The sequence below is a fragment of the Cervus canadensis genome, chromosome 26, assembly GCF_019320065.1.
Source record: "Cervus canadensis isolate Bull #8, Minnesota chromosome 26, ASM1932006v1, whole genome shotgun sequence".
NCBI lineage: Eukaryota > Metazoa > Chordata > Mammalia > Artiodactyla > Cervidae > Cervus > Cervus canadensis.
In genome coordinates this window covers 23,869,033-23,892,046 of record NC_057411.1, presented here as the reverse complement: position 1 = coordinate 23,892,046, position 23,014 = coordinate 23,869,033, and the positions used below count along the sequence as shown (strand labels likewise).

The following is a 23,014-nucleotide window of genomic DNA, read 5'->3' as shown; positions in this document are numbered from 1 at the left end:
GATTACAGATTGGACACCAAAGGTGAGACTGCTTTAATTCTCTTTTCTTCAAACCAGTGTGGGAACCAGTCTCCAAGATGGCTCCCAATGCTGCCTGCTGCTGCTAAGTCACTTCAGTCGTGTCCGACTCTGTTCGACCCCACAGCCCACCAGGTGTCCCTGTCCCTGGGATTCTCCAGGCAAGAACACTGGAGTGGGCGGCCATTTCCTTCTCCACCAATGCTGCCTACCTTCTGGTATTCATGTCCTTATATAATTCCTCCCAACAATGTACCAGGGTTGGTTTGTGTAACCATAGAGTATGCTCAGGAGAGGGTACAGCACTCCTGAGACGTTATTATAAAAGACTGCAGCTTCTGTTCTGGTTTCTTCCTCTGTTATCGCTGGCAGCCATGGCAGGGACAGCCCTAGCAGATATCCATGAGCCAAGGAACTAAAATCTCCTGCCAACTGCCCTGTGCTGAGCCTGGACGTGGATCCCCAATTCTGGTCAAGCCTTCAGACTTAGACCCAGAAAAGAGCTTGAGAGTTGCCCCCTCAAGAGAGCCCTTGAGCCAGAATCATCAAACCAGTGGCTCCTAAACATCAGGAACTATGTGAGGAGATCCAGGTCTGTTGTTTTAAGCTGCTGAGCTTTGTGATAAACACCAAGAGATAATTAAAATACCCATTTTCCATAAATATTCATTCATTTCAAACTTTTCTTGGTAACTTCTTATTGAAGCTGAAATAGCACTGTCAAATAGAAATAAAAATGCTTCAACTGTCTTCTCCTGTAACAGATCAGGATACGCTGAAGTGCATCTGGAGCTAAAAGAGTATGTTTTCTTCAAATGAAAACTCAAAATAGTGTGGAGGCAATTGGTACTTGCTATTGAAAAAGCTTGAAATAGTCAGTAATGTTACTACAAAAGTGTTCACCCTTTTCAACTGGCCTGTTAATTACAAAAAAAAAAGAAGATGACATGTCAAAAATCATTACACCTTTACCACCAGGCTATTACTCCCAGAAAGACCAGTATAATTACAAAGATGATTTTGAAATAGCAGAAGGAGAATGAAGAAATTAGGAAGAAAATGAAAATATCTTATAGGCTATACCCAAAGATGGGTAGTAATATTTAATGATTGCCAATTGAATTGAAATAACATTTATGCCAAATTCTCAGTATTAACAATTGACTCATTGATCTTTGAGAAACCCACGATGCAATCTCTCTTTTGAACTGATTTGATCATTGGTGGAAACCTAAGGAAGACAAACAGTAACAGACAGTGAGGTAGTACTAGAAGCTGCCATTCTACATACCAGCAGAAAAAAAGGAAATCAATTAAAAACATGGTTATGAGTTTAGCAATTCAAAGAAACTGGCGATGACTTGGATCAGAGAAAAGACAAACAAATAAAAACTTAAATGGTTACAGATAAAAGGAAAAAGTAAAGAATAAAGATCAAGGAATGTAAAAATGAAATTTCATAATAATTAAGTATAAATCTGCACATAGGAAAAAAGAAAAAAGAAAACAGGGGAAGTGAATGGAGATGACAGTCCTTAAGTTTTTTCTCTGTAAAGTGCAAATCATATTCCAGCCGGCATGCAAGAAGTTAGTTCTACTCACTGTCGGAAGGTTTGCTATCACTTAGGAAAGGTTGCTGTTCCATGATGTCCATTGGAATTTTAATACTTGGAACTTTTTCTGAGTATGGGCAGTCAGACTGTGAAAGAAATTTACAACAGTTTTTAGAAAGTTTTTACTACACAGACCTCCCAGGATGGATTAAACCTATCACATTATCATTTACACTGTACCAAGGAGAACAGCCTTAGATACAATCACTTCTCTGCTGACTTTTCAAGTCCTATGGCATCTTCCCATCACACTTATTTTCCTTTCTTCTAGGTTAAGGGAATTAAGTCAGTTAAAACTAGAACCACACAAATGGAGCCCACCACAAATGAAAACAATTGTAAAGTTTTCCATAAGCTGGATTCACAATCAAATATTTATGGGTTAACTGTATGTGTCTTTGAAACAAACAGTTAAGTGTGAAAGATTAAATTTAGGAGACTTCCTAAACTATATGTTCTTGAAATTTTGTTTCATTTATGCTTTCCAACACTACCCCCAGGAAAATGATGACTTATCTTTCCTTCCAAGACACATAAGAATACTTTTTCTAATATTCACTCCCAAAGAGTCATCCATATAGACTTGAAAATAACCCTCCGTCCCTTACTGTAATACTCTATCAAAACTATTTTGTACATAAAGGTTCATCTTCACTAGCTTATTCCAAACATATTTGGAAATTTAGCAAAACATGAGAAGATAAAGTCAAAAGGAAGGTGCCTGAGATGGTCAGATAAGCAGAAAAGAAGCATCACCAAAATAAAAAATCGTGAAGCTTCTTAAAGAACGGACCACTTAAGCCAAACAAAACTGTAACAGATTTCTATAGGATTAACACTTTACTGTTTTTCAGGATTCATTATACTGAATCCATGGCTATGCCTGAACCCAAAAGATGGAATTCAGCTCTTCACTGAAAGTACCGAGGAGATGACATTTAGTTGAAAGGGGAAAAATGGGAACTAGGGATTAAAGAAAATAAAAAACAAATCTTATCATAAAACTACTACACATATAGAAAATTCCTTTATGATAAATGTAAAGAGGATAATGAGCCTTAAATATTAAATTAAAATATTGAATTAAAATATTTCAAAAGATTAAAATATGCACTGGAGTTGAAAAAAAAATGAAAATGTCAAGAACAGGTTTTGGTACAGTATTTCAAAGTTCCCCCAAATAATAGCATTTATAGATGAAAAGATTGGCAGCTCACCCTTAATCATACATAGCCTAATGGGTGGGTTCAAAAATGACTGAGTGGCTCAAAAGTGGGCAAGCCATAATTTTCACTACTTTTGCTCACAAATATTAGAGTTGGAATTCTCATACCCTCGTTTAGCTCCCTATATCCATGGATGCCAAACCACACAATGACCAAGTGAACATCAGGAAAGCCACATTTCAAATGGAGAATCCCCAATAATGGGCTCAATACTCAGAACTTATGGCACAGATATACTCTGGCTGGATTCAGTGTCTAGGATACATATATAAGCTTGTTTGTTTGTGTTTTGTGGGGGTAAGGGGGTAGGGGAAAGAGGAGAAAGAGGAAAAGAAACACATAGTACACATTATCTTCAAGAAATCTGTTGGAAATGTGGATTGAAAATGATAAATATTGTTAGTAAAAGAATAGCACTGCTTAAATAAAATGTGATTTGCTGAAAATAAAATCTAAGAATTAGAAGACTGTCTCAGGAGCTCATTTGATCCAACCTCCGACATTAGAGAGTGCTAAATTTAAAACATTCTTAAAAGTAGATATTTTATTACTATTTTTCCCTTAAAATTCATTAGAGAAGATGATTCCATAAAATTATTTCATACATTTGTAACATGCAATGAATTTTAAGTTTGGTGTCCATGTACGTAAACTGAGGTACTGGTCTTGAAAATTCAAGATGAAATACTGCTTTAATTATCTCAGTATTTCAGGCAATCTTTTCTTTGCCTTGAGTAGCCTAGACATTTATTTCAAAATTTGATTTCTATTCAATGTGTAAACGCATCGTTCTTGTTAACACTGCATCTTAATCTGTGCTGCAGTTTAAGCACATTCTCTCTTTTTCTGTCATCATTGGAAACAGAAAATCTATACACCTGTTCTCATTGAAGATGGATGACGACGGTCACAAAAGCTCCCTCAGACTCCTTTTCTCTTTAGCTAAATGTGCCTCATGTATTTAGCCTTTTCTTATTGGATCAATTTATCTGAAATCCAATTTCATCTGTTGCCTTCCTTCGCTGTACTCTTTCCAAGTTCTCCAAAAGGAATACAATATCAGACAGCTTGACCAATCGAAAATAACCAGACAGGCCTGGACGAGAGCTTTGCTTTTGCCAATATGTGTATGCTTAGAAAAATGACTTAACATTTCTCAGTCTGAAGTTCCTCATCCGTAGAACAGGAACAAAAGTAAAGAGCTGTTTTGGCAATTAAGGACAAGGTATGCCTGATCCATCAAAATGATCAAGTACAGACCAGACAACAAAAACTAACAAGACTCATGTTAGAAGGATACTGGGGATTCCATTAGAGTGGGGATACTGCACTGTGTAAAACCTAGAACAAATCTACAAATCTTCATGTAAAAGGTGTCATTTTGGCTGTCCTTTCAGAAAGCTATTGAAATAAGCTACTTGTGTGAGTGTGTGTGTGTGTGTGAAAGAAAAGCAAATCCCAGATTTTCTCCCAGTCCTGATTACAGACTCTACTGAAACACCAAGATTTCTGTGAAATATTTTCCTAAAAAGTGGACAATGATTTTATTCTTTAGCTTAGTCATACGATTGCAAGAGGATCACCTAAATTACAAGACTGACTATTATAATTATGTAAAAAGACCCCAAATGCCAATTTCCTTTCCATTTTATTGAAGGGTTACAGAAAAGCAATCTCAAATTGCGCTATGACTCAGCAATCTCACTACTGGGACTATACCCTGAGAAAACCATAATTCAAAAAGACACATGCATCCCAATGTTCATTACTGCAGCACTATTTACAATAGCCAGGCCATGGAAGCAACCTAAATGCCCAGACAGATGAATGGATAAAGAAGACGTAGTACATACGTAAAATGGAATATTACTAAGCCAGAAAAAGGAACAAAGTTGGGTCATCTGAAGAGACATGGATGGACCTAGTCTGTATACAGAGTGAAGTCAGAGAGAAACAAACAAATAGCATATCATATATTAACGCAATGTGTGGAATCTAGAAAATGGTACAGACGAACCTACTCACAGGGCAGGAACAGTGATGCAGAAGTAAAGAACGGACATGTGGACACAGTGTGGCCAAGGGAGCGTGGGACAGATTGGGAGTAAGACAGACAGACATACACTCCCATGTGTGAAACAAACAGCTAGTGAGAACTTGCCGGATGGCACAGGGAATTCAGCTTGGTGCTCTCAGATGACCTAGACGGATGGGCTGGGCGGGAGGTCCAAGAGGGAGGGGCTGTATGTATGCATATAGCTGACTCACTTCATTGTCTCGCAGAAACTAACACAACATTGTAAAGCAACTATACCCCAATAAAGTTTTAAAAATTATGTCAAAGTCCAATGCAAGGATAAATAAAATAGCTGAGAAGCTTTTTTGAGGGCCCACTCAAGTAGATACAGAAATCAAGGAGGGGAGGTCACCAAGCATTTGTCCTCATCAGGCTTAAAATTATATAAAACTGAGTTATTATCTCAAATTTAAATCCTGGGTTATCAATAATAAACCCAATACATTTTATAGCTATGAAGCAAGCTTCCTTTTTTTTTATCTAGGTGATCAGAGATTAAAGTTTTTTAAATATGGTGGGCTTGATTTTTCAGAAGTCATTATATCATTATTAGCATATTCGCAGTTACAGAAGATTTCAGAAAATATTTTTAAAAAACAAAGAAAGAAAATAAACAGCAAAGGAAGGTGAAAAATGACAAAGAGAATAACCAGACATACATCGCACAGAAGGGTTAAAAAAAAAAAATTACAATTTTCACATTTGTTTAACCAACTTTGGAATTTTACTTCGGAATTTTAGAAAGCCCCTTACATCATCATTGTCACTGTCCAGACTTCCTTTCTTCTTCTTCTTTTTCTTCTCATCCTCCTTCTTTTTCTTATCCTTTTCTGGAATGACATCATCGAGGAAGCTGAGGTCGTGCTGGGAGAAGAGGTAGTCCATGCCTTTTCTGACAGCTACAAGTGCCAAGATCTGGAAGGACAGATATAAAGGGTAGGAAAGAATGCATGTCAGAGAAGTCTGAGTGCGTATTAATACTGCTCTACCAAAACCAGTAGAAACGTTTTTGTACAAGGCTGAAGTATGACAGAACTTGTCTGGCTTGTATGGACTTATATTAAGGGGACCATAAACATTTTCTTCACGGGGAAAGTTGGTTCATAGAAGTCTTACTTTGGCTCACTTAATTTTGTTCACTGTCATGTGTGATCCCTCCATTTGGAATTTCTGTGTGAAAGCATTATTTTCTAAAGCATTTTCTTCCATGTCAGATTTCTAATAAAATAAAGTTTCAAAGGAAAAATAGCCTGCATATGGTTGCTAATTGTTCAAAATTAAAACATTATACAGGTTTTTGAAAGTCAAAAAATCTGTACAATGCACAGTTCATAGAGACATCTCCAAAATATTAATAATGGGGGAGTCATGGCTGATTCATGTCAATGTATGACAAAACCCACTACAATATTGTAAAGTAATTAGCCTCCAACTAATGAAAATAAATGAAAAAAAAAAAAATAATGGGGGAGTACTTAGTTTGCTCAGACCATTTATTCCAATGGGGTGATATCAATCACCACCTTTAACTGAATATTTACCCTTAGTCAGACACTGTGGTAAACTCTTAGAAAATATTTTCTCATTTATTCCCATGACGACCAACCCAAAAGGTAGATGTTAATACCTCTGACCTAAAAGCAGAGAAAACTGAAGCTTAGGGACATACATAGGTTATCCAAGATCACAAAGCCAGATAATGGGAGAATACAAAAGGTTCCAGCTTTCTAACTCGAACCCTAGGACTCTTGAGCTTTGTATCTTTGATTTTATGAACTGCTCTTGAGGTATATTAAAGATGCTTTTGCTCAACAGTAAAATTAATATGCAGTAGGACCCGGAAGTCCTGACTCTACTTCAAACTAACAGTTGTCTTTATATTATGCTCTATGTCAGCCTCTGCATCTCTTAGAGAAATAACAACTTAATTAAAAAGAAAAAAAGAAAAAAAAAAGCAAAGCTAACATAGCATTATTTCCCACACACACAAATTCAGTGATGAAGTCAAATACAGAGCTAGCATTTCCTTATGTCCTTCTTCATTTGTGATTCAGAGTTGAACATTAGCTATTTCACCTTCCTTCACATCATAATGTGGCGAGGAGAGCCCAGACTTACCCTTCAACTTAGCATGATACAAATTTGAAGAGCTTCAAAAACTAAGCTTCTCTCTCCATTTCTTCTAATTCACTCATTGACCTCTTATAAGTTGCCAAACTGGTCCTCTATTATTTGACCTGAAGTGTGCCTGAAGTATATTCTGATTGACTCCAATGTACAGCAATATTTTAAAACTAATTAATGTCATGTGTACTTGTGTCTACCACGTGTCAGGCATTGTGCTATCCACTTTATATTCATTATTGATGCACAAATAAAACAAAGATGCCATTCTCATTTTACTGATGAGTTAATGGGGGCTCAGGGAAATTCAGGGGCCAGCATGAACCAGAGCCAGGACCTGAGCTCAGCCGACTACAAGGTCCAGCCTAGACAACCAGAGTCCTAGGAACCTTGAGTTATAACCCACCAAACTGATTAGGTCAAAACTCAAAAAAAACAAAACAAACAAACAAAAAAAACTGGAACTATCCATAAAAGACACATGTGTCATCAATATTACAATAACTACACGATGTTGGTGTGATCTCACGGGTGGGTTCAATCAGAACAATCCCTACCATGACTGGAAAGATGATAGCAGCCACGGTGGACTTGAGGATCCAGAGCAAGGCTAGACAGAGCACCTGCAGGAAAGTGAACAAGTGCACTCGCCGCAGCGGCACGTGGCGCAGGTAGATGAAGTCAGGCTGATGCTTCAGAGGCATCAGGAGCAGCTTCAGACGATCCATGAACTGGGGAGAAAAGGGAAGGAGAGGACAAGCACATTACTGCAAGGGCTGACGCACCAAGTCATTTCTTTCCGTCTAACTAACCACTGGTGCTTTATAGTCTATATTTTAGGCAAGCAGGGACCTTGTTAGAGGACACTGGTCAGGAAGAGAAGAAGCATCATCTCACACAGTAAGACATAGTATGACTCCGGTTTTTGTTACTTTGCAGGAAAGTTAGGCAGCTAGAGGACAATATGAGACAAAGTGGCCACTAAAGGATAAAGTCTCAAAGTCAAATATAAACTCAAGATGCTCATCTCCTACATTTTTTTTTTTTTAAAGATCTTGGAGTTTTCCTTTCATTTTTTTACACTTTATTTATTTTTGGTTGTGCTGGGTCTTCATTGCTGTGCATGAACTTCCTTGGTTGCAGTGAGCAGTGGCTTCTCTTGTCATGGCTTGCCAGCTCTGGAGCACACTCTCATAGATGTGGTGTGCAGGCTTAGTTGCTCCACAGCATGTGGGATCTTCCCAGAGCAGGGATCGAACCCATGTCCCCTGCACTGGCAGGCAGATTCTTAACCACTGGACCACCAAGGAAGTCCTCAGCTCCTATTTTCTACATATACTGTCTACACCTTAGGAGAGAAGTGCCTGGGTCTATGCTACTAATAACGTTTTGAAGGAAGATAGCGAACTCATGTGTTAGCTGTGCCTAAGCTGTCTTATCTGAAAAGAAGAGGAGATGCTATGTATCATGTATATTTCAATACTGTTTTAAGTATTGAATATACTTAAAAGGATATAAAAGAAGCATCTGACCTGAAAATGGGAATGCACTGGTATTTTCATAAATTTCACATTATTTATCTATGGCATAATTTCACTAATATATTCAGCAATAAATTACCATTTCCCAGAGAAAAGCCATGTGAATATCATAGTGACTTTCAGATCACCAACAACTAGATACCTGATCTAGGAAAGGCTAGCACACTGTTATGTATAAACAGGTATTAAAATGACTACTGAGCACCTATGTGCCAGGTGTTGTGGTTCAAAGGATAACTGCTGAGTTTACATCAATGATGATAATAAGGATGATATTTAAATACCTATCATAGGAATTTTCACATGGAAGATGCTTACTAAACATCTGCTGAATTGAACAACCATTTAATAAGAACTCTGAAATAGTATCTCTACTTTCTCTCTAGAGAAAAGGGGAAAACGTAAAGTAAATAGGCTATCACAATCTTCCCTGAAGTGATTTCCTATTTAAAGAGTTTTCTTCCTTCCTCCAAAGTTATTTTTGACTGATAGGAGCAGTCCCACCTATGAAGATTGAGGTAACAAAATTTTTTACTAACTCGAATCTTGCCAAAAAAGGTCTAAAAGAAGAAGAGTTGGGAATTCCCTGGGGGTCCAGGGGTAGTTCTCTGAGCCTTCACTGCAGAGGGCACAGGTTCAATCCCTGGTAGAGGAACTAAGATCCCACAAGCTGCACAGTATGGCCAAAATAATAAATAAATAAAAATAAAAGAGGGAGAGTCAAGAGAAAAAGTTAAGAGAAACGGCAATAGGGCAGTACCACAGTAGAATTTTAAAAATCCACTAGCTGTCCTTTCGGCAAGTGATCTTTTTTCCCCTACTGTTATAAATTCACTGATTTTTTTTTCCTTTCTGTTTGACTTAATAAGCATGTAGCTCCAACCATTGATTATACATCTAGAACACATAAATCAAACTTTTGATCTAAACTGACTTATTTAGGCCAAACAAAAATATGAACTATTTGTTTGGGGACCATGTTTGTTTCATTTTTCCATTTAAAGTAAGAAAGAATATTTACTATGTTAGGTAAAAATATTTTTACACATTTATACTTCTCAGGAATTTCATGGACATTCATGAAATAAATCCACATTCACATTCTTCTAGTCCAATCTATGAAGAACCACCTTGTATTTGTAATAAATATAGAAATGGTGAAGAATTCTAAGCAAGGAACTCTACTCAATAAAATAGCCTTTCTCTTTTTGGAGTTCTGGCCACTCTATCGGACTCTAAAATCAAATTAATCTAAATTCAATAAATGAAAACAAGGATTATTACAAAGGGGTTTAAATAAATTTTTATGATCTTCACAGGACATGCAGTCTTTTCCATTAAAACATCACTAAGTGCTAAATAAGGCTACAGTTAACAAGGCTCCAGAAAGCAGTACTTCCAGTTTCCTGGTGCCAATTAAATTAAACCTCAACTGAAAGACAAAGTCCCTTACAAAGTTTTCCTTAACGATTTTTTAAAAAGGCGGCCAGTTTTACCCAAGATGCGACAAACTGAAGTTTTTGACAAAAGTAGCACATTAACCATGTTGACTCGATCCTTTTATTGGTCCAAACTCTTGATCAGTGATCTCAGCCATGGGAAAAGCAAATCAAGTGAGAATAGGTTGCTCTTAGTATAGGGTAAAGGCAAATGGATAAATAGTGCCTCGAGCACATTCAAAGGTTAGACTTCCTTCTTAGGAAGGAAGGGAGGGAGGGAGGGAGGGAGGGAGATCACAGAGAGATTTCCTACTTTCCTAGTCAAATGGCCTTTAACAGCTTATTTCAAGGATGATTATGTATGACATTTGTTAACAAATCTACTTTGTTAACTAAATCAGAGACACAGGTGAATGGTGGAGAAAAGAGAAAATAAATGCATTTTAAAACAGCAGTTAAGGATTAGCACTTTTTTCAATGATCTATTACTGGACTGTTTATACGACTACTAGAAAATGTAAACTATGCTTAAATTGCTATGGAAAACTTACCTGCACACCATTAAGGGATGCTACCCCCATATACAGGAACACACCATAGAGAACAGGCATGGGAATAAACTAGGATGGAAAAAAATTGGAGAAAGTTTAAAAACAATAATAAAATAATAATAATAATAATAAAAAACAGTAAAAGAGAGGGTTAGTTTAAATAAAAGCTAAATCTGAAACTAACTAAAAGACAGGACTTAGTAACACAGTGACCACTAATCAGTGTGCTATACTCATCATTGACCAACTTCTAAACACTTTGTCCTAGAAAGAAATAAAGGGGGGTGAAGGAGACTTTCATATTGCATCTGATGCTTGTTTGCACTTTTTAAAAGCAATTAGCATGCATGACCTTAAAATGACTTTTTTAATGGAGAAAAAGTCTGTTTCTCTTTCCCCTTAAAAGGAATGACCATGTAAATCAGATGTTTGCATGAACTGTGCAGTAGAAAGAAAGGCAGAGGGTTGCCCCACTCCTGAGACCAAATTTCTGTCCCAAGAGTCTGCTGAATTTTCTCTAATTTTCACCAAGTGAAAATTGCAGTATTTATACACCAAATATCAGCTCGGGGTATAAATGCCTCTTTCAATTAAGTAAACATCAAATGACTGTCCCCTTTCTTCTTCTTGGGAATATTAAGAGGACTAACTAATGAAAATGCTGCTTGAAAGGAGCATGGAGCATCTGGAAGCAATTAATCACACACACAGATTAATACACATCTTTTAATGATGAATTAATGCATTTTCATGCATCAGTTATCAAGAATTTATACAGTAGTGTAAGGGAAGTTCCAATATGATGTTTGTAACTTTTGTCTATTCCTAAACCTTTGAAATGTTCCTAGCACTGTGGAAACAAATCAAATCAGGGATGACTGTTTCTGGGAAGTCTTCTATCCAAACAACAACAAAAAAGGGTTCTCAAGCTTGGATTTTGAAAAGAAGTTCAAGTTCAGGAGTTCTCAAAGCTCAAATACTAAAACCACAGTCAATTAAGTCCAGTCTTACCAAATCTGCACAAAGGAGGCTATTGTAGCCAGAAAACAGTATGACTTTAGAGTAATTTTTAAAGAACTATCACATGTATTAAGAAATTGAAGCAAAATGTTTATCAGCCTTTCCTTGTGATTACCTCCAACAGTTCTGTATCTGAGACCCTTTGGCGAATACTAGAGAAATAGGATAAATTCCAAAATAGGTCATAACTGCCAACTGTTATTGATTAGCTATAAAAACTGTTACATTTATATAGAGCAAATATACCGGTTTATGAAAACATTATGTGCCTCTTCCAAAAGAGACTAACAATTTTAACATAGCTAAACCCAGAAAATTAAACCCAGAAAATAAAATTGAACCCAGAAAATTAAATGACTTCGAAAGTTGAAGGTGGTGGAAGGACAGTCTGAGTGGCAGTGAAGCTGTGCGTTCCCAACAGTCACCACAGAGGTGAATGTATCATGTTCCAGACACTTGAGTCTGGACAGTTGTTTTCATTTTCCTTAGAACATGCGTGTTTCCATTCCTTATGATGCCTCCATACAAATTTATTATGAAACTAACGAAAAGACCCTTTCATATTTTTGACTTGTTTTTTTAAATTAAATTTTATTGGCGTATAGTTGTTTTACAATATTGTGCTAGTGTCTGCTATGCAGCAAAGTGAATCAGTTATTTGTACACATATTGTCACCTCTTTTTATTTTTTGACTTATTGTTTTATTTTGACTTATTTCTTAATTTTTAAAATATCTTCCACAGACAAGGCCACTTCCATTCTTCCTTAATATATGATGATTTCTTATCATTTCATTTCTAATTTCTTGGGAAGAAATGAAAGGTGGAAGGAGAGAAAAGAAGTGTATCGTTCATGGGAAACTTGTTAGAAATCCTGCCATAGTTACTTTTTAATCTGGCTTAAAAGAAAGTAATCACAAAGATGATCTTGGACCTTATCCCCCCTGTCACCTGAGCTTAGCTAAGCATTTTCTTGAACATGGTTCTAATGCCAGAGTGAAAGCAATTTGCGCCCATGCCTAGGCCTGTTCTTTCTGAACTGATGATGACACATATTGCCAAATTAATCACAAGATGAAATCAGAAGGTAGCATTAACTCAGAATATGGTATGAGGAGGAAAATAGCTTTAGATATGATCGTATTTTTAAAAAATTATTCTGTGGTGAAAACAGTACATATGAAGAAAGCTATTAATTTGATTTTAGCTAAGTTCAATGTGATACAAATTAAATCCACCATTTTCTTAAGGTAGTGTGGTGTCTCAGTAAAAATCTTTCAGTTTGGAAATTCTGATGAAACATAACAGAGTTACTGGGTTAAAGGATATTTTTTATTGGATTTGATTTATGAGTCATATCAGAAGGTCAATCCCTAAAAATTCATCACAATATAATCATTAATCACAATAGAAATTTCCCGAAGAAAGGAAAAGAAGAATGTGCTTTAAAAAGATAGGATCCCATTTTAACTACTATGATATACATAGTAATAGCAGGGGGACACTATTATAAAGTAAGACAAGAGAAATTAAAACATAGAACACAAGGTATACTAAATTCACAGGCATATCAAGAAGTGTCAAATGATAAAATTATGCCAAAAATCATACAAATAAGCAATCATACCCAGAATGCCAAAAAGCATAGTTGTAGATAAATATTATTGTACAATGCTTTCAATAAACATTAAAAATGAAAAAAATTAAATGCTTGATCCTATCACTAGGTAGAATAATAAAACAGAGATGAGATCAATATTAACATATTCAGACAATGTTACCAAAATTTTCAAATTCTGGTGACATATTCCTCCCTTTGATTTTGATACTGTTAGATTATCCCCATAAGAAAAAAAAATGTAAAAAAGATAAATTAATTTTAAAAAGAAGGGGAGGGAGGGGGGGTCTGCAGTTGTCCACAGCACAGATTTCAGTATGAGAATGAGGTCTCCCAGCAGAATCATAGTCAGTGTGTGTGTGTATAAAACCGAGAATGAGATCTTGATAAGAGCATGGGCACAGAAGTTAGACAGACCTGGGTTACAATTCTGGTACTTGACATTGTGCAACCCAGAGAAAATGATTAACTTCCCCCATCTTCAGTATTTTCATCCATACAGAGCTTATGATAAAGATTTGCTGTTGTTTAGTCCCTCAGTCATGTCCAACTCTTTGTGAGACCCATGGACTGTAGCCCACCAGGCTCCTCTGCTCATGGGATTGACCAGGCAAGAATCCTGGAGCTTCCTTCTCCAAGGGATCTTCCCGATCCAAGGACTGAATCCACCTCTCCTTCACTGGCAGGGAGATTCTTTACTGCTGAGCCACCAGGGAAGCCCCATAACAAAGACTGCATAGCACAGATATTTAGTTCAGGGTCTGGCTCATCATAGATATCTGACGAATGTAGAGATGTGCTGGGCTGAGTTGCTCAGCTGTGTCCAACTCTTTGTAACCCCATGGTCTGCAGCCTGCCAGGTACCTCTGTCCATGGGGATTCTCCAGGCAGGCATACTGGAGTGGGTTGTCATGCCCTCCTCAATGAATGTTGTACTGAAATCATTATCAAGAGGGCTTTTAGTGGCAAGTCAAGAAGCCTACAAGTGCAAAGCACAAGTTTCCTTGGCTCCTCTGTGCTGGGCCTGATGTGGCAGGAGTTTAGGACAGAAGAAGGGCCACAAAGGTCAGAAGACAAGCCTTGGTTTTATCGAAGTTTTACAATATTGCTTTTTCAACACAAACAACTCTCTTCAGGAACATATTATTAAAACAATATCTTCACACCCTTAAGCCTTAAAAATCAACATAAGGAAGCTGCAGGCTTGCAATCTGGTCCGTAAGCATTGAAGTTGTGGAGTGAGCTATGATGAAGAAGTTTGTAAAAAGGCTATCTTTCTCTATACTTGAGAGAATTAGATACTGGGTCGGAAAAGCTGGGTAAGATCATCTCAAGGAAAATGAAAGTGAATAGTTCTTTGAGGGCAAATACTGTTTTATCTCAAAGGTGGTACACCATGTGGCTATGAGATCAGGCTTTGGACTCAGAACTGCCTGAGTTCAAATCTTGGCTCGAACAATTCAAGAACTTTGTGACCTGGCAAGTTACTCACAATTTTTCTTAACTATAAAGTAGATTCAGGAAGGGATAGTTAGGGAGTTTTGGATGGATATGTACACACTCTATATTTAAAATGGATAACCAACACGGACCTACTGTATAGCACATGGAACTCTGCTCAATGTTATGTGGCAGCCTGGATGGGAGGGGAGTTGGGGAGAGAATGGATGCATGTCTATGTTTGGCTGAATCCCTTCGCTGTTTGCCTGAATCTATCACAACATTGTTTGTTAAATGGCTATTCCCCAATAAAAAATTTAAAAAAAAAAGAAATTTGAGATGTTAACAACATAGTAACTGTGTATTATATGGTTGGTGAAGAAATCCAATTAAAACCTTTTTTAAGATTAAAAAAATCCTAAGTGAGTATACTTTTGGTAGGTGTTACTGGAGAACTAAATATAAAAAGTATGTGCAGAGTCCTTAGTTCAAGGCCAAGTTCAATAAACGGGAGCTATGAATACAACCATCTTTATCATCAACATCATCATTTTCATTATCACTTCTTGTTTCCCTGTTACTAAGCAGAGTATACAGCATATAGCAGGAGCTCAACAAATGTCTGCCAAACACAAATTAAAGGCTCTCCTCCACATTCTAGATCACTGAACAAATGTGAAGGATAAATTCTGGTCACTCTTCATGTTAAAGATAAACTAATTCAAGCAAAGGCAACAGAAATAGCAGTGAACTTTTCTTGATCTTTATTGCTTTCGGCTAGCCAGAAGAATGGAAAAAGTAAGCTGCAGAAACTGCCTTTCATCTCCTTCCTGCTCTTTGGTCTCCCTGAGTCTCCCCATATAGAACACTAGCTTACCAGTCAGTATTTCCGCTGCAGAAACACAGATCTAAACTGTCTAGCTAGCCTGGGAAGTCGGCTATTCCTGCTTCTCAGCAGTGCTGTACTGAACCAGTGGTGAGACGTGAAGCATGTACCACTGGTTGCTGGCCAAGGTCAAGGGGTATCCTCCTGAACTTAAAGCTAGTATACCACGATTCCCCACATTGCATTCCTCTCAGTAAAAAGACAGAGTCTGGCAAAGAGATCAAAACAGAAGTCATCAACTTCAAAGTAATCAATGTTCACAGTAAGTCTGCCTACCTAGGCATGGGGAGCGACTACCCAGACTACTTAATGCATGGCAGAAAATATTATAACTAGCATCACTGGAGGCCACCAAACCTGTGAGGGGTCCTGGGAGTTGGGAGGAAAGGGTGGAAGGGAGTTGGGAGGAAATTTTAAAAAATCACATGTTTCTTTCTGTTTCATTCATTTGATCTACCTTTCAAAGGCAGCTCTTTGAAGTATAACCATTCCTTAAAGTTGTCATGTGTTTCGTTAAAACACACAGTTGTATAGACACATAGTCACATTCCCTCCTCCAAGTTAGGTGCTAATACCACTTTCTAAGTGAATTCAGAGGTTAATTGTTAATCTTGACTTTTCTCAGTCATAACTTAGGTTTCAGTTAAACTACTCTCAACATCTGTTTTTTTCCTGTGTTAACTTTTCAAATGAGCTAACAAGGTTCCTGTAGTGAAATGCATGTAATTTAGCAAACTTCAGTGCTAAGAAGGGCACCTGATCTGAAACCGGCTGACCTTTTCAGATGTGGTTCCTGAAGTAAGGAATAGCCTCACTAACTGAAGCAATGAATTGCAATTGTCAATGCTAGACTATTGAACCCTTGTTTTTAAATCTATATTTCCTACAATATGTTGGAAACTACATTAACAAAACAATTTCATTTCCCACAATTTTGGGCAAAATTTTGCCCAGCACAAATGATTGCTGAACTCCTTTTTCACTTTTCACTGATTCTCATATTGACTCCTTTGTATTGACCCAAAGCTGCCAGGTGGAAATAGCCACAATCATGGATACTAGTACCCGAATGAGAAGGAGCCAGAACATGAGTACTTAAGGAAGGTCAAAGGAAAAGCAAGCTATGCTCAGGGATCCCTTATATCTACATCACTCCTTTCTCTGCACTGTAATCTGCTCCTGTAGACACTAACATGTTTTACAAATCAGGGGCAAAAAGAATCAGCATAAAACGAAGAAATAAAGTTCTTTCAGCTTTAACTTCTCTGCAGCCATACTTGGGTGAGAAGAGAGTTAGGAAGAGACTTTGCATTTCTTCCTAAAAATAGCAGTTTATACACTGTTCTCTATGTCCCTTTGGAATCAGGCATGATTTACTCAGTTGAGATTCTCCAAGTTAAAGCCAATTTGCTATAACAAACAAAAAAATTTAAACACATCTGACTTTTTTGAGTTAGGATTTTATACTGCATTCATGAAAAGAAATAATATAAAAATAAATGAAAAAAGAGTGGGTAGTGATGAGTACATAGGAACTGATGGGAAGATTTTGACTTATCTTTACTAGTGGCTACGTCCTACGCAAAGAGTCGGACACAACTGAGCGACTGAACTGAACTGATGTATTAAGAGATCCTATAAAAGAAACTCTGCAGTTGTGTTATGTGAGTCCACCTTCAGGGGCTCCAGGGGCAAATTCCTTCCTAGTAGAGCCTTCCACAACTTGAGGAACTTGAGTAGAGCCTTCCACAACTTGAGGCTATAATGATCTCTCTAAGAGCTGCCCTGTCCACATGAGGTTCCATTGGCCATGTGGGAAAAAACTGTCATTAGACTTTCCACCAGCTGATGTGCTGGGGTCTATGGGGTGACAGAAGACACATAGCACTTTAGCAGAGAATTTGATGCTATGAAACTCACAACTCAAATCTACCCGACAACTTGCTCTGTATTGGCAAAGGGACAACAGATTTCTCTCTGTCCCCACAGAACATAAGATCTGTCCTTTTTTAAGGTCCTCTGTATGTAACCAGAAACAAATTCCTTGCAGTTACTATTACTTCTCAATGTGTTACATGAGATACACATTCCTTCATGATTCCAGTCAAAAATTAATTGTATGATTAACTGATATTGTGGAAATCAAGGGCAAAGGATGAATACTTAAGCCTTTTTTACTGTTTACAAACTGTTGTGTGCATACTGTATGCATTAATCTAATTATTCTGAAGGTAAAGTCAGTCCAAACTGTAAACTGGGATTATATTTCTACTTTCCATGAATTCATCTAGGTGGCAATTGTCATATAAATGTGTGAACTTGAAAGAAATGAAGTTTTGCCTTGCCCTGTACTTCTGAATTGTTTGAGTTCTTTACAAGAATGTACTGTTTCATTACTTGTATAATTAAATAGGCATTTAAAAAACCAATTTAAAAATGCAAATTGTTTAAAAGCAAACAAAAATTTTCAGAGAAAAATTTGGAAAGATACTGCTAACAGAGGTTATTGACAGTTATTATTAGGTCCATAGGTGATATTCATGCTTTGTACTGTAATGCCAAGCATAAGATACAAATTATCAATCATTGGCAAGTATGGTTTCTATAATAAAAAAGAATAAAATATTTGTGTCACAAAAGAAAATGGGAAGTTTCATGACATACATATATATACATATATATATTATACTTTTTAGTACCATCTCTACTTCTAAATAGGCTTTCATATACAGTTTCATATACAGTTAAAGAGACATTCACCCCATCAATCAAACCTGCATATTGACCCTAACTTTCTAAATAATCTATCATTTTTATTCCTCAAAAGTTCATTTCTAAAGTTTTCCAGTTATAAATCATTAATTTCAGTCTCTCTTTGTGGATATTAGGTCTTGTGATTTGAAGAAAATAGAAACAGTCAGCAATCATTAAGAATAAGAGAACAATTACAAAATGATCATCCTGAGTCATTCATGTTATCCAGGAGTCTAATGTGGGAAGGGAGGGTATGATTTAAAGACAAGTAAATGGGAAGTGATGGGAAGAAAGGATGTAGAGAGACTAGCAGAGTGAAAAATGTTGGGAGTGGAGTTCAGGTAGTAAGTGAACTATATGAAACTGCCCTAGCTATAGGTCAAAAAATTTGAATAGTGGTAATTTAATATGGTTCAACCAAATTACTGCAATAATAATAATAATAGAAGGAATGAAGGAGTGAGAAGAAGATAAAGATAAAAGGTTTTAAAGTCTTCATTCTACCTGATCCCTGCTTCATTCAGTGTGTTATGCATGTGATAAGAAACTCGTTGATACTTCCTGGAGAATTCTATTCTTCACATATCCAGTTATCTGTCAGTATTCTGAGAAGGAGGAGAAGGTGAGTATTTCATATATTTACCTTCAAGATGGGAGCCATAAAGACTGACAGACCAGTCAGAATAAACACAAGCGTTCCAGTGACTCTTTGTTCCCTGAAACCAAATCAAAAGATTACCAATCTACCTCTTGTTTTCGTAAACACGCTCTTGTCTTTTCACCTTCAAAAAAAAAAGACTCTACATTGACCAAATCGATATTTCACAAAGGTGTGGATATCATGCGTAATTAACACCTCAATGGCAGCTTATAGGCTCAACAGGACTATAAAATTCTCTTAAAACTATTGCAGTATGTGATCTGAATTCATCAAGGGAAAAAAGTAATTCTGCTAAATCCTTTGTCCTTTTAGAATCAGGGTTAAAAAATCCCTTGCTCTTGGTCAATCAGTTACTGGCCTATATAGAAACCCTTATTTTTTAAACAAGTTGTACTATATAATTACATCTTCCTTCACAGGAGACAGTTATTACATTGCCCCACATTCTAATTAACAAACAGCTCAGGGAATTTCCCAAATGCAGTAAATCCCATCAGTCTCATTTCCAAATCAACAACAACTAAAGTAATTTTTAACAAATATGATTCTCATACAACAACCCCCTCCCCCAGCTCCCAAGAAAGAATCACCCACTGTTGTGGCGTGGGAACTGATGGCCCGGTCGTGTGAGCTAGTCGCCTGAGCACTTAGGAGCAGAGTTTGTTGCAAAAAATACACAGTAGAGTATAAAGGTCTCATAAAAGCCCTTCATGGCTACCCAGATTGAACAGCTGGAGGTCAAGGTTTTCTCAGTGCTTATGAGACAGAAAATTAAGTGGAAAATAAGAATTCCTTTCCTTTCATAGAATCTTGAAAATCACAAGCAGACTCAAGAGTTTTAGAAAGTCTCAACAGAGCTGAAAAATTAAAGGCTTTAGCCTTTAGTTATGATTGTGATATAGTACACACCACAGTTCTAAAATTACCTGCATGTTGAAGAAATGGAATGACCTGTTTGAGATTTTACTCTGTACCATTTAGCCTTTTGGTACTCAAAGGAAATATATGTAACTTGAGAAGTGAACTCAAGAAATTGTTGAAGACTCTCTTTCAAATGAAAACTTAGTCCTTTCTAGAATAGCAAGTCCAAAATAAATCATTTGTCACCAGTCCTTTCTCCTCCACATTGGCCCATCTCCTTCTGACTGACACATAGATGTGTGAGTGGGATGGTTTGTAGAGCCATTTTTTTCTGATTTAACATACCTCACTCCTAGGAACTTGGGCTGTTCTCCAGGTGCAGAAGTCTCTGTCTCCATCTTCAAACTGTCAATGTGAGCGATGGAGATGACAGTAGCAGCCACATACCACGGAAGGGCCATGAAGGAGCACACCACCATGAGGATAGCCACCCAAAAGAGATCCAGGTGATAGCCAGCTCCTTTCTGCAGCAAGAGGTAACAAAGCCACGTGGAGAAAGCACACATACTTCTATTTACTCATATTTCCAGATGGGAGTTAAGATTACCAAAAGAAACCAATGTACTCTGCTTGGAATACATATCTACTGGAAGGTGAGCTCCTTGAACGAGGCTTCATCTTCCTCAGGCTATCTCTCAATAACCAAATGCAAAGCTGTCACATGATATACCTCCTTGAGCTTGAGTCACAGCTTGTTTGTTTATTGTTAATTATCCTCTCTGCATCCAATCACATAATTGGAAAAACAGACATATACAACTACCTTGAAGAGTTACTGAGATCCCCTAATAAAGTAACTGAGGCAAAGTTTCTTGTGGGAGCATAAACGGTAGTGATGGTTATAGAGTAGGAGCCCAATGAATGATGACAATAGCAACAGCGATACTGGTTGTTTTTAGTGTAAGCACAATAAGCTCCTTAAAAACAGATACAATGCATTCTTTGCTTGACTGTTTCGCAGTATGCTGTTCACTCAGAGAGTACGCAGCACATGTAGACTAGAGATCTGAAAGAAACCTTAAGAAAAGCAACCTTGGCACTTTATGTGGAATCTAAAAAAATGCTATAACAACTTATTTACATGACGAAAATAGACTCACAGACACAGAAGACAAATTTATGGTTACCAACGGAAAAATGGGGGTTGGGAATTAGGAGTTTGGGATTAATATAAACACAGTAATATATATACAGTAGATAACCAACAGTAGCTGACTGTATAACACAACCGATAATGAATCTTAAAAAGAAAGATTTATATATATGTATGTATATATAAATATATTATATGAAAAACTGAATCACTGCTGAACACTTTAAGCTAACACAACATTGTAATCAACTGTACTTCAATTAAAAAATAAAGACAAAAAAGTACATAAAAGACCATCTCTCACCTCTCATTGTACACGAAAATAATGGTTTAACAACCTCTGAAACATTACACTTAAGGTAATTATACTCCCTTAATAAGAATAGGCTGATTTCAAACACTGCCAGAGAGTCACAATAACATTTACTGACTGGAAGAGCAGACGATGTAACAAAAGGTCTAGCTCTTTTACTCACTAAATAAATATTGTTAAATGTGTCCACGATGTTACTCTATGATTATATTTCTCTGCTCTGTTTGTGAAGAAACCAAATGCCTAACCCCCCCATGGAGCCTGAGAAAACAGAGCAGTCCATTTTCACAGCATGGGAGCAGCGGCGCCAAAAGCCAGTGTGTGAGCAACCTGAGGGAGTGGGGAGGCTGACTGTGAAAAATGAGAGTGGGCTTTACACCAGGAACCCGGCGACTCCATCATTCAGATCCTGTTACATTATTCAGAACACCACTCTCTTCTCACCGAAATGCCAAGATTTTACCCCTGGCTTACACACATGGGTCTAATCCTGTTCTCAGAGAACTCATCACAGGGAAGGATGACTGACAAAAGAAAGAAAAGCATATTTTTACTTTGTCCAGGTTTAACTAAGAATGAAAGCCTCCTTGAGAGACAAATAGGTTAATATATATTCATAAAACCAGTTCATTGCAGTAAAAAGCATAAGGGTTTGAACTGGGACTAGTTTAAGGTAGGGGAGAGGAGGGCAAGGGAGTGACTAATGAGGTGAATATATGCTACGTCTGGGGGTCTCAGTCATTCACTCTGTCAACAAACTCTGACTGCCAACTTATGAACAGACACAGGCTTAGGTGTTGGTGACATATTTGCAAATAAACCAGACAAAAATTCCTGCACTAGTGGAGTTTCCGTTCTACCGAAGGAGGCACTGGTAAAGAACATAAACAAGTAATCTATACAGTATCTAAACCAGTGGAAAGCACTAAGAAGAACTAAAGTTGGATTTGTATGCTGAATACTGCGGGAAGCCATTGTAGGGTTTTGAAGCAAAGAATGACATGACTTGCTTACATTCTAAATGCCATGGATGCTGTGTTAGGAGCAGACGGAAGAGAACAGTAACCATGAAGAGGCGGCTGCTATGACCCGTGCAAGTGACTGTCGTGGCTGGAATCAGGGGGCACCAGTGAACGGAGTAAAAACTGGGTGATTCTGGCTTTATATTGAGGTGGGACATAGAGGATTTGCTGACTTCTGCTGTGGGTGTGTTGGCCATTCACAACCTAGCTTCTGTTCACATCAGCAGCCTCGTCTTTGACCTCTGTCCCACTTGGATCTTATGTTACAGCCACTTTCAACCAATTCCTCAAATACGTCTTACTGATGCCTTTGGCGTCTTTGCCCACGTAACATCCCTCCCTAGAAAAGCCTATATTCTCCCCTTGGCTCAGTCCTTCTCATTCTTAAATCAGCCTTCAGGAAATCTTTTTTTCCTGATTGTTTTTCCTTTCTTATCCCAGGTGAGATAGGTGAGTTTGGTTAGGTTAGGTCTCTTCCTTTATGTTTCCCTGTTAAATTATGCTTTCCTCTATCACGGCATTCATCATGCTGTTTTGAAATTGTAGGTGTGTTTATTTGTCTTTGATATTTGACTATAAGTAACATGAGGAACTGGACTGCATCCTGAATACCTAAGCAGAGCACATGATGTATAGTCAATGCTCAACTGAAGTTTATTAAAAAGTGGATGACAAGTAGAATGTGTACATTCTTTTG

General features: G+C 37.3%; 1 protein-coding gene across 5 annotated transcripts in view; it reads right to left on the bottom strand.

Annotated features, from left to right (window-relative positions):
* SLC4A4 (solute carrier family 4 member 4) overlaps positions 1 to 23,014 on the bottom strand; it is a 351,440-nt gene that overhangs the window by 6,337 nt on the left and 322,089 nt on the right. For all 5 annotated transcript variants that reach the window (XM_043447564.1, XM_043447563.1, XM_043447565.1 and 2 more), the window contains exons 19-24: positions 20,175 to 20,353; positions 18,951 to 19,023; positions 10,590 to 10,658; positions 7,616 to 7,789; positions 5,688 to 5,849; positions 1,621 to 1,717 (exon numbers count right to left, since the gene is read on the bottom strand). In XM_043447564.1, coding sequence (XP_043303499.1) covers positions 1,621 to 1,717; positions 5,688 to 5,849; positions 7,616 to 7,789; positions 10,590 to 10,658; positions 18,951 to 19,023; positions 20,175 to 20,353 — 754 coding nt within the window. The remainder of the gene's footprint in view (positions 1 to 1,620; positions 1,718 to 5,687; positions 5,850 to 7,615; positions 7,790 to 10,589; positions 10,659 to 18,950; positions 19,024 to 20,174; positions 20,354 to 23,014) is intronic.